Genomic DNA, 12307 nt, shown 5'->3' with positions numbered 1-12307 from the left:
TTGGGGCTAGATGGCGATGTGTGTATTCTTGTAGTATATTTATTTACTTGGTTTATTTATCTATAGAAATAATAGTTCATGCTTACTTTTTGTTATGAATTCTGTTAGGCGTACTGTGATTTGATTGGTGCGAACTGTCGCTAAAGTCTGAACTAGAACTACGGATGTCGCCTTCCATCTGAAATGTACAGTAGAAATAAATAAATAAACAAACATTAATTATTATTTGTATAGACCTTCCTCTTTGATGTCGTACGAGGCGACTTAGCACGGGCAGCAGCGTCCTTTGTGCTTCTACTACCATCTACTGCGATCACCAGAAATCCCTCCCATTTAGAGCATGGACCCACCGAGCTGCTCAAAGTTCGTGGTAAAAATTGGCACCGACTGCTTAACCGAGGCACGGCGGTTTACGCCGTCAACTTCTAAACTCCTAGTACTTTGAATACTTTAACAAGCAAATTTTTTTTTTTTTATTCTACTACATGTTAGCCCTTGACTGCAAGCTCACCTGGTAGTAAGTGATGATGGCGTCTAAGATGGTAGCGGGCTAATATGTTAGGGAGTATGGTAGTCATACCCCTAATCGGTTTCTACGCAACATCGCACCGGAACACTAAATCGCTTAGCGGCTCGTCTTTGTCGGTAGGGGTGATAATTTTTTTATTTTTGTATACATGTTTATATACGAGCGCTTGACTTCAATCACACCTGATGGTAAGCGATGATGCAGCCCAAGGTGGAGCGCTTGCCTGAAAGATGCCTATTCACTCCTCACCTCCACACTTCCCACCAGACAGACGTTATACCTAACAAGTTTTGATATACGAAGCGGGATTCAAACCGAGGCACTCGTTATAAATATAAACATGCTAACCAACGAGACAGTTCTGTATAGCTATAAAATATAGTACCTAATGATAAGAATATTGTTGAGTCGACCGTTATTGTTCCGATCGTCGTCTCCGTCGATGGTCTTCCCGCGAAAAGCTTCGACCAACATCTTAAGAAGCTTTCGCTTGGTTGTTGGATCGAGGGTCGGATACAAAAGGCAGTAGGCCTTGAAACGGCGCGTATTGTGAGGTTTCTCACTTTGGAGCCCTGACCGATAGTTGCTTGGGCATTCAAAAGCCCGCAAGCGAAGGTTGGATGTTGTGTTTATTATAATTTGATTGTTAAAAATTAAAAAAAAAACATGAAAATGATAGAAAATAATAATTATTAATCTTTCTTTATTAATATAAAATAATATTTGAAAAATTAAAAAAATAGAATTAAAAAAAAGTAAACTTACCTTGCCAGCGTTGATGGACTTATAAGCAACCTGAAGTATGAGCCACGTCCATAGTATATGGAGTGCGAGTAGCAGACATAGTAGCGCGTTGAAGATATAGTACGCCGCGAACATCGGCAGTAGCATTGGAGCACGGACTGATGTGCTGTGGAGATAAGATCATCATATCAACCCATTACCTACCGACCCACATGACACAGGTACCCCCTTTTCGGTGAGAAGGGTTTAGGATTGGTAGACTCCACACGACTTTAGGAACATAATGGAGAACTCCCAGGCACGTGGGTTTACTCACGATGTTTTCCTTCGCCGTTGTAGAATGATTAAGTCAATTTTCCGAGCAATGTCCCGCCCATTGCCACTTCAGCTTCGCGACTCTTTGAGCTATGTTCTTACTTTCTACGGTATTCTAAAGATCTTCTCATTTGTCACTCCATTATCTGCTGAATGACTCTCATCCGATATCCGAAAAGTAGTACATACCTCCAAATAATATAGAACGGATATATCCCCAGCCTCGTGACGATCCACAACACGGTGAACACAGTGAATATTGCGTCGCACAACTTCTGATAGTTTGCGTATTTCGCCGCTTTCGCAGCCTGGAATACAAAAAAAGAAAATTATAGGGTCACTATTTGAGTGGAAATCATCATAATCATCACATCAAACCATTACCGGCTAATAGAAATGGTTAACTGGGGATAAATTTCAGAACCAGCCAAGTCTGTTAAAATACAAATCAGACTCCAGGTCCATCGGATTTCTGTGTTCACTCAAATCAGGGATTTTTTTTTAAAGTTATCAATTTTTCCGATAAAGATTAGATGCGTTAGAAAGATTGTACACAGAGTTCTCCGGCTGGTTTTTAAGACTTTGATAACTTTGTAGATGGTCAGGGTTTACATTGGAGTACTACCAAGTTGCCTTTGAATTGGACAGACAAGTCTAATAAAATTCAAAATTCTAAGCAGCAGCTTCTCAAGGTCGCTTTTTTTATTATATAGTAATAATTTATGGACCAAGCATATGCAAAATTAAAATGGTGGAAAATCGAGCAACACTCAGGACATGCAAGGAGCATGTTGCAGGTCTTAAATTCGGAGCCGTAGGTGTTAAGCCTCATGTCTGTAATTACGCCGACAACCACGCCCTTCAGACCGGAACACAGCATTGCAAGTTGCAACAATGCTGCTTGGCGGCAGAAATAAGCAGCACTTTCTGGCTTCTCTATATAATTAGTTATATTCTATCATTTATTGAATTTCATTTTTTTTTTTATTCTTAACAATGCTTACAAAAATTAAAAAAACACTATTAAAAATTTATAAGAAAAAAACAAACACCCTCCACTTGCGGGGCTTTTGAATGCCCAAGCAACCGGCGGTCAGGGCTCCAAAGTGAGGAACTCTTCGCAATACTCGCCGTTTCAAGGACTACTGCCTTCTGTATCCGACCCTTGATCCAACAACCAAGCGAAAGCTTCTTGAGATGTTGGTCGAAGCTTTTCGCGAGAAGACCATTGACTGAAACGACGATCGGAACAACAACGGTCGAGTCAACATTAATTAGTTTATTAGTATATGTCTTTGTTTCTGTATTTCATATATTATTGTATGTATTAATACATTGTAGTTTTAATTTGGTATCCCTTCTAATCCCTACTAATAATATAAATGTGAAAGTAAGTTTGTTTGTTACGCTTTCACACGAGAACTACCAAACCGATCTTCATGAAACTTATTATCTTTTTTCTTGGAGGTATTAGAAATAACATAGTATACTTTTCATTGAAAAAAAATTACGTAAGGTAAAAAAATGTTCTATCTTATATATATGACTATAGGTGTAGACTATGTAGCAGTACGCTGCCTCCCAAAATTACGCGGGCGAAGCCGCAGGGCACATCTAGTTTATATAATATATGTGCTTGACTATGTATTGTATCTCTTTGTATCAGTTATTTATTTAAGTACCTACTCAGCTCCACTCTTTAATTTTTCTCACATTCTAAGGATTCTGGAAGAGTTATCTATAGAGTTAAGCTGTCCTTGTGCACGTCCAATCCTTTTTATGTTAGTTTATAATTTTTTGACACTAAAATAAATAAATAAATAAGCTTGGCGATAGAAGGTACTTCCCCGGACGAGCTCTGTCACAAAAAGCTTCTACTAATAGTTTGACTATCAAAGTTCTAACAGACCGTACATTGGCATAGATAAAAAAAACCTTTTCTTACCTCTAAGAATATATCGGTGCAGTCATGTAGCAGCAGCACTAAAGTGCCAATACGATGCAAGTTGCAGACCCAACTGAAAGATAGCAACGCGATCGTAGCGATGTGGTGGACGAACATCTGCCAGAAGTCCTTCCGACGCACGTCCCAGAACTGTGACATCGTCAGCGCCCAATAGAACGCCGCTGATATCATGTAGTACCACCAGATGTCACTAGATGTCCCCTGGAATGAGACTGGATGAAAATTTTAAATCATGCTTTCACGCTATTCACTCACCGCACGAACAAAACACAGCATACTTGCATTATAATGGTTGCATTATAACTCTTATAGTTAGTTCTAGTTGAACAAGTCGTAGCGCGACATAATAGACAAGTGGTGCCATCTAGTTACAGACTCGACAAGGTTACTTTGGAACTAGAGGACGACATTTGCCTTGTCATAGCATATTTATGTATTACTAGCTGATACCCGCGACTTCGTTGGATTAAGGTTTTTTATTCCCGCGGGAAGTCTCTTATTTCCCGGGATAATATGTAGCGTATGTTCTTTTCCATGTCATAGGTGTCATGCCAAATTTAATCCAAATCCGTTCAGCCGTTTTTGCGTGATTGAATAATAACAAACATCCACACTTTCACATTTATAATATTATATATAAATTTATTTAAGATGTGTGTACACATGCTTACGAATCAACTTCATCTTATTGCTATCCCATTGTAATCTTATCTCTCATAAGAGTTAGAAGCTTTTTGCTCCAAAATAAAATTAGAGCCTGCCATTGCCTTTAGAGCAATTTATATTATATATTTGTGCTTTTCAAGCGTCCTACTAATTGATACTTAGCTTCGGGCATTTATGATAAGCCGATTTAATACCCAATAACCTTTTGCCTTCACAACAGTTTTTTTTCCATAGCAATGTGCGGGTACTTTAGAAACAATGATGCGTAAGAATCCGCTGCGAATTTAAAGACTATACGTAGCATACATTTAGCTTTTTTTTATTTTTTATTTGGGTAACAACAGACTATAAAAAAACATATTTTAAAAATTATTTATAAATTTCGTGATCTAAAATATAAGGCCGCCTTCACAGAATAGAAAATCACTTTTTTTTTTCACGACCCCCTTAATATGGGCATCAAATAAATATTTTCTTTATTATTTTTTTAATTTTAAATTCTAATAAATGAACATAAATATTTCTCATCTGGCGTGCGTAACGCGACGTGAATCTTTTTTTTCCTTATTATAGTAAAAGTAGATTTATTTGCCAGTTTAACGAATTCCACCTTAAACTGCACCTTCGCATACCGTCATGTATTAGATAAGATTGTATTCGTGCTAAACTGCTAAAGATAAAAATTACAACTGGCGCGATTAAGGTTTCGTGAACTGAACTAGAATATATCCTGCAATCGCGATAATTTCAATTTCAATTTATTGAGCACAATACATAATGTTACATTTATAATACACTATTTAAAATAAATTTAATTTTATAATATAACGTATGTACACCGAGTTTGGGCGTAGTTTATTTAATTATTTTCACTAGTTATTGTGCATAACAGATATTTTGTGTAAGATTCGAAGTGTTACTGGCAGCCCTTCTTTTTGTTTTTTTTAATGGCAACACAAGGGTCGCAGCACGGAGCACATTAAAAAATGGATTCTTTCTTTATTGAGCCAAAGATTAGTAACCAATTCACTAAAGAAATCGGCTAAAGATATGGTTGGAAATTAAAATTAACATCATTCCTGCCATATCAAGTTTTGATGAAAATTGTATAAATTACGAAAATATTATTTTTCAAATTGAAAAATGAAACAATCTTATCAAATTAGTGTATTGTCATCGGTCCTCGACATATTTACAAAGTTTGAACTAATTCAGACCTATTGAAGTGGGTCAGAATCAAGTCTAAAGGAGTTCTTTACAAACATACAAACATACAAACAAACATAAAACAAAACAAACCTACAGCACGGCTTGCACGGGCAGGAGACAATTATATCCCCGGGGATAGGATAAAAATTTATCTTCTCCCACAGCTTTATCAACTCTCAGAGCACTGGCGCACAAAAAGAAATAATATCCAAATAATGTATGTGTAACAATAAACAGGGATTAACTTCTCCTATTCCATGTTCCCGTGCTTTAGCAGGTGGACACGTTAATTATATCCCTTGGCAGGGGATATAATTTTTCTTTTCTGTCTGTTCTTAGCTCTGCAGGTGAAGCTGATAAAAAGCGTGTAAAAAGTTGGTATTCGCACAACTTACTTGATGCGGATACCCAATGTAACACTGGTCGATGTCCCACAGCCAATCCTTGTCCCATAGGATGAACGTCCCGTAGGAGAAGTTGTAGAAATAGAAGCTACATCTCCACGCGTTCTCGCAGAACTTGGTGAGCTTGGACGGCTTATCCTGGCTCCTCCGGAGACGCCACCAGCGCTCCACCTGCCTTTCTGACATATCTAACTGCTTCGCTAGCGCGCATATCTGAAAGGAAGGTTTTCCTATTTTCATTGGTAGGTACTATAAGCTTAATCCTAACTCTTATTTTTTTCACTACAAGTTAGTATGGAAAGTGATGGTGCAATCTGAGATGGTAACGGACTAACCTATTCTGAGCCCATAACCCTAAGCGATTCCTACGCGACATCGGAACCGGAACGCTAAATTGCTTAGCGGCCCGTCTTCGTCGGCAGGGTGGCAACAAGCCTCGACCGAAGCCTCCCACCAGACCAGACCAGAGGAAGTGCCCCTGCCGGAATCAAAATCGGGACCTCCCACTTAAATCCACAACGCTATCCGTTGCGCCGTAGACTATTTTCTTTGATCGTTCGGGAATGATACTCTTTTTTGATAAGAATTACAAATCAACGCTCAGGTTGCCTTTAAAAGATCACTTTTAGTGATAATGCCACTAAACACACTAAGTACTTTTACTGTTTTCCTTGTGTTTTTCCTAATGTTTTGTTGCAATAAAGTTTTTCTATTCTATTCTATTCAACTAGAACAAGGGAGCGAGTTGATTTGTCCTTCTTCCATTTATAATATTAAACGGGAGTGCGCAATTTTTTTGATGTGTGCTAAAAAAAAAGTGGAGCAAATATTGATTGCCGCTGCCTACGAGCTATTCATTATTGCATGTGGACATGCGTTTAATCGGCGTGCCCCTAATCGCCACTATCATTCCATGATATTTCGATAAAGCATGCGTTATTTATCTACCTATAGATTATTTTTTACTACAATAGATTAGTATAGAGCTTCGTAATATATCTGACTAAGTGACGAAATACGCCTCAGGTTTGTGGCACTATGCAGGATGTATTCTTTGCATGCCTTGCGAAGTGTTGCCCTGTTTATAGGCGATATCAATTCTACAATCAACATCAAAAGTTCTTGAAAAAAATCACGAACCGAAGGCTAATTATTTTCTTAGAACGCAATAAACTCTGTGAGAATCACACAGATTCTCCTGCTTTCCGCGGAGTCTTTCTCTCGCTAAAGTGGTACAGTGGTTTGAGGCTAATAATTTGGTTCTTAACGGAAAAAAAAACAATAGTATAAAATTCACTTTACCTAATTTTAAACACGTGAAAACCACTGAACTGAAACTGGAGGATACGACAGTTTTTCTAGGATTAACGTTAGATTCTAAACTTCAATGGGGCCATGTTTTCATGTAAATAATTTATCGAACAGGCTTAGTTCTGCTGCCTATGCGGTAAGGAAGATACGCCATATGACCGACGTAGAAACTGCTAGACTGGTATATTTTAGTTACTTTTACAGCATTATGTCATATGGAATTTTACTTTGGGGTAATGCTGCTGATATTAGCACTATTTTCGTGCTGCAGAAGAGGGCTGTTCGTTCGATCTACAAAATGGGTCCGAGAGAGTCTTTGAGAGATAAGATTTTAAAATAATGACACGTGTAATTCTTATGTGCGCATCAAAAGTGCCACCTATTGGCCTACTTGAATAAAGATATTTTTGACTTTGACTTTGAGTATAGCAAAAATAAGCTCAATTTTTATAATTCGCTGGATAAGGTTAACAATACAATAATAATAATAATAGTACATGCAGACAAAGCCGCGTACTAAAGACTGATATATAGGTACTAGGATATAATGAGATAATAGCAGTATAATGAAACCTCACAGTAGAGCATGAGTGTAGCCTCAGTGGTGCAATAATTAACATCGCCTTCATTACTAGTTTTAAAATTAGTGTTGCCCAAATTCAGTCTTGGTCTTGCAGTCTTGGTCTTGTTCTTGCGTTTTTGCAAGACCAAGACCAAGAACAAGACCGCGTATTTTTAGCAAGACCAAGACCAAGACTGACCGTGCAAGACTTGAGCAAGAACAAGACATAGCCTGCAAGACTCTTGCGTCTTGCAGCTAGGACTTAGCGCTATTTCACGGAGTAGTTAGGTGTAACAGTTCGGTGTATAGGTAGGTAGGTACGCTTAGGAATTCTATGAGACGCAAAAAACTATATCAAAGAATATGAAAAACTGGACCTATGCGCATTACGAGTAATACCATAAACATAGCGAATAAAAAAATATCTATTAAAATCAAACTGAGTGCATGCATAGTTATGTTTTAACCATCGGCACTTTGATAATGCGGCATCAAAGGTTTTGTACTTACTTCTCAAAGAAATTTGCCGCTTTTCGGAAGTACATGGTTATGATACACGCGCCGGCGGCTTCTTTTGAAATCTAAAACAATCGTTGCCGCCGCGCCGAAATCATAACATTTGACACTATTCATGCAAAATAATTTCGAATTTTAAGAGTACCTACAGGTGTTCCAAAGAATAAATAAGTTTCAGAGTGCTTAGAATGAAAATGAATACATTATACTGATCACGCAAGTAGTATTATGATTAGGATAAAATGGTGAGGATAGGTAGTAGATGTCATAATAATTCATTCTAGTAAGTAATTATAATATTGATTACTTATATGGTTTTAAACTAATTACTTAGGTACTATTATTGTACATTTAGTCATTATATTTCTTAAGTTTTTACAAGAAAAAATAGCAAAAAAGTGTTCGAATATCTCTGAGAGAGATGATGAGAGTAAGTATTTACTAGCTGTGCCCGCGACTTCGTCCACGAGGAATAGTAACTTTGGAGGTATAGTGACGTTCAGGATTTATTTATTTATTTTAAAACTTCTGTCATCAAACATACAAACGAACTCTTCAGCTTTATTCAAATAAATGATAAATCGTAAAACTCTTTTATTAAATTTCTTATAAGTTGAGGGTTCAATCTCTTTCTAGACAGATAAGTATTGTTCTTTAAAATACAGTCAAGTTATTGTAATTAATTTGTTTTTTTACATGTTTTAGCAAATGTAAGCTTATAAATCATAAATGTTTATTAAGAAACAGTTACTTCCATGGAAAACGACATATAGGTCAGTTGATTTTTCGAATTTCTTATCAAATCTTCAGTTATTTATTAATCTGCTTGATCTTTACTATGGCTATGTTAATTCAAGCTCACAATGTTCCAATTCTAATACGTTTTTCTAAGATTTAAAGTAAACTTTAATAAATAGTAATAGACTAATAGGTAATTGCAAGACTTGCAAGACTCTTGCTGCAAGACCAAGACCAAGACCAAGACTGGGAGCGCAAGACCAAGACCAAGACCAAGACCAGGTGTATTGGCGCAAGACCAAGACCAAGACTGGCTAAGTCTCGTCTTGTTCTTGCATTTGGGCAACACTATTTAAAATAGATTTTACGTTATTGTAACAAAGTAATTGCGGTTTCCTTAGCCGACACATCCGCAGTGCGTTAACGTTATATGTATTTATATAACTTATAGATACCTAGTACCTTGTTGTAATGTTATTGTACTATATATATATATATATGTTTATACTAGGTTACATAAAATACATAATTCTTTTAAAAGTACCCATTGGCATCTTGGAGATGTCTCTTAAAAAGTTCAGTTTGTATTAAACGTAAGCTTATTACGTACGCAATCGACAAATAAGCTTGGGTGTGAATTTTTTTACATTGTTGTAATATCTAACCAGGTTGCTCTTCCAATAATTTTAAATGACAATCGGAGATGGTGATAAAAAAATAAAACTTTAGTTTTAAGTTTACGAATATGGTTATCGGCACCATCTGCCGTGTACTTCTCATGTAATGTACACATCTAAAGTGCCACCTAAGAACTACTACTTGATTAAAGATATTTTTGACTTTGACTTTAACTATATACTTGTACCACAGAATAAAGAACATTCAGAAACCATTTACACGCACACTAATATTGAAGCATCAAAAACCACTCCACTTTAGTAGTGTTTCTCGAACAAACGGTTAGTCACTTACCATTTAACAGTTGACAGTAATTGTGTTACCTCTAATGTTCTAAACGTTTACCATAAAATAGAAAAAAGGGGAAAAGATTATGAGCTAACAACATTCCGCGGATGTGAAGTGAAAGGTGCCCTGGGCGGCATCTCTGTCTTTGGACACATTGTACAATAATGGTTGAATGAGGATTCTGTATGTTCTTAATTCTGTGACTTCTACTATTACTTCACTCATAAAAATCAAGATAAACAAACGACTTGCTACCGAGATTTTATAGATTGACGTATCAATTGCATGATTTTAGATAAAGAAAGTATATATTGTTATACACTATACAGGGGTTTCGGAGGCGATAAATAGATCTCGCTAAGATTCATTTTTAGAAAATGTCATTTTATTTGTGAAGTCCGGTAATAACTGATTTGGTGCACGGGTCAGCTAGTATACAGTGGCGTGCACTTCACACATGCACAAAAGCACTGCATACCCAAATTATCTTATATAACTCGTATTGGAGGGGAATTTTTCAACTTTATGCCATGTACCTGCTTTATGCATACCCTGGTCACAAGCCTTGTGCACGCCACTGCTAGTATATATATATATATATATATTGACGTAGACTATGTACCCTTTAAATTACGGGACACACGTATTGGTACATAATCAACGTCATAGAAATCACTTACAACTACGATAGAACTATTGTCCGTTTTCACTAACGGCAAATAACGGACCTTTCATTAATCAATTTTCTCTAGGTAACTCATAAATCTAGTTGTCTATGATTCCAACCACAAGGTGTGGCAAGAATCATAGACATTTCGTCTTCGTATTATCATATTTTACACTTTTCGTATGGATTGAAGGTTTTAAAACAAAAACCGGGTGTATATTTGTTTTCGTTTGTCTTGTGTCAGTTTTTGGAAATGAGCAGAAGATGAGAGAATCGGTGCTGTAACTTTAAATGGCGTTATGGCCTATCGTCGTTAGTCTTCTAAGAGTTGGTGAAACGTTTTTTTCTCTTCGCATCACCATGAAGAATTTCCTAGTTTTAGTAAAATCGGTCATAAGAGTACTGCGTATCCTGAGTGGGCTGAAAGGCGAAATATTACTGAACAGCTATTGTAGACGATGAGGTAATATTTTTTATGGATTACACGCAGTAAATGTTGCTACGTTTATTGCCGTACATGTATTAAATTGTTTTGGTATAAGATTGCGCAAATGTTAGCGAATTTTTTTATTGGTTAATAGAGTAACGCCGGGTCTATCACACCAGCACGGCTAGTATAGGCAGGAGACAATACAATCCCCGGGAAAGGGATAAAAAATTATCTTCTCCCACAGCTTTATCAACTCTCAGAGCACTGGCGCACGAGTGGAAATATATTATTTCCACTCGTGCGCCAGTGTATTTGGATATTCCAAATAATATATGTGTAATAATAAACGGGGATAAACTTCTCCTATTTCATGTTCACGTGCTTTAGCAGGTGGATACGTTAATCAGTGGCGTGCATAGAGGGTATGCTCAGGGTATACAGATGATACATCATGAAGAAAATCTCCCGAGTGATAAAAAAACTCAACGATAGGCATTGTAAGAGTTTTAAAAAGGATACCCTTAAGTTTTTATAACTCGAACTGGAGATTTCCTTCATTTTGTATCATCTGCATACCCTGTGCATACCCTCTATGCACGCCACTGACGTTAATTATATCCCTTGGCGGGGGATATAATCGGGGATTTAATTTTTATCTCCTGCCCGTGCTAGCCCTGCAAATGGGAAGTGATGTGGTAGCAATAAATAGAGCGCGTTTAACTAAAAGATAAATAGATAAATATACTACGACAATACACATCGCTATCCAGCCAATTAACCGTAGCTTGTGTTATGGATACGAGGATGACTGATGAATATTGTTATGAATAATATACACAAGTACTTATAAAATACAGATAAACACCCAGACACTGAAAAACATTCATGATCATCACATCACCGCTTTTATTCGTGCGCATCTGCCATTTAATAATATAATACTTTTGGAATATTGTTATAACTCGAAGGTACCGTAAATCGGTCTACGTAGCTAGTGGCCACGCTGATAACGTTGTCCTATCAGATGATTCGCTATGTGACTATGATAAAGAACTATTAGTTGCTGCTGAAAGGAAAACGTCCATCTAACTGCCTACTTGGTCTAAACGGATCACAAAGTCCTCGGTTCAATTCCCGAGTTAACCCTTGAGTGCAATCTCACCCGGTAAGTTATGATACAGTCGAAGATGGTCAAAAATTATGCGCGTGGCAAAAAAGTCGAAAATTACGTGCGGAAAAACGCACAGTGAAGAAGAAAGGCGATGGCAATCAATCTAGCTCAAT

At 37.0% G+C, this 12307-nt stretch overlaps 1 protein-coding gene across 3 annotated transcripts in view; it reads right to left on the bottom strand.

Annotated features, from left to right (window-relative positions):
• The window catches only part of LOC120627785 (ceramide synthase 5), a 37993-nt gene that overhangs the window by 1072 nt on the left and 24614 nt on the right, over nt 1-12307 (bottom strand). For 2 of the 3 annotated variants that reach the window (XM_039895810.1, XM_039895812.1), the window contains 5 exons: nt 5825-6046; nt 3534-3755; nt 1778-1896; nt 1295-1439; nt 87-178 (listed from right to left, as the gene is read on the bottom strand). In XM_039895810.1, coding sequence (XP_039751744.1) covers nt 87-178; nt 1295-1439; nt 1778-1896; nt 3534-3755; nt 5825-6046 — 800 coding nt within the window. Of the gene's footprint in view, nt 1-82; nt 179-1294; nt 1440-1777; nt 1897-3533; nt 3756-5824; nt 6047-12307 lie in introns of those variants that run through there. The other variant, XM_039895811.1, reaches the window with a different exon arrangement.

This window comes from Pararge aegeria, chromosome 12 (genome assembly GCF_905163445.1).
Source record: "Pararge aegeria chromosome 12, ilParAegt1.1, whole genome shotgun sequence".
Lineage (NCBI taxonomy): Eukaryota > Metazoa > Arthropoda > Insecta > Lepidoptera > Nymphalidae > Pararge > Pararge aegeria.
Note: the sequence above shows the minus strand (reverse complement) of the source record. Positions and strands in the feature narration are given on the sequence as shown.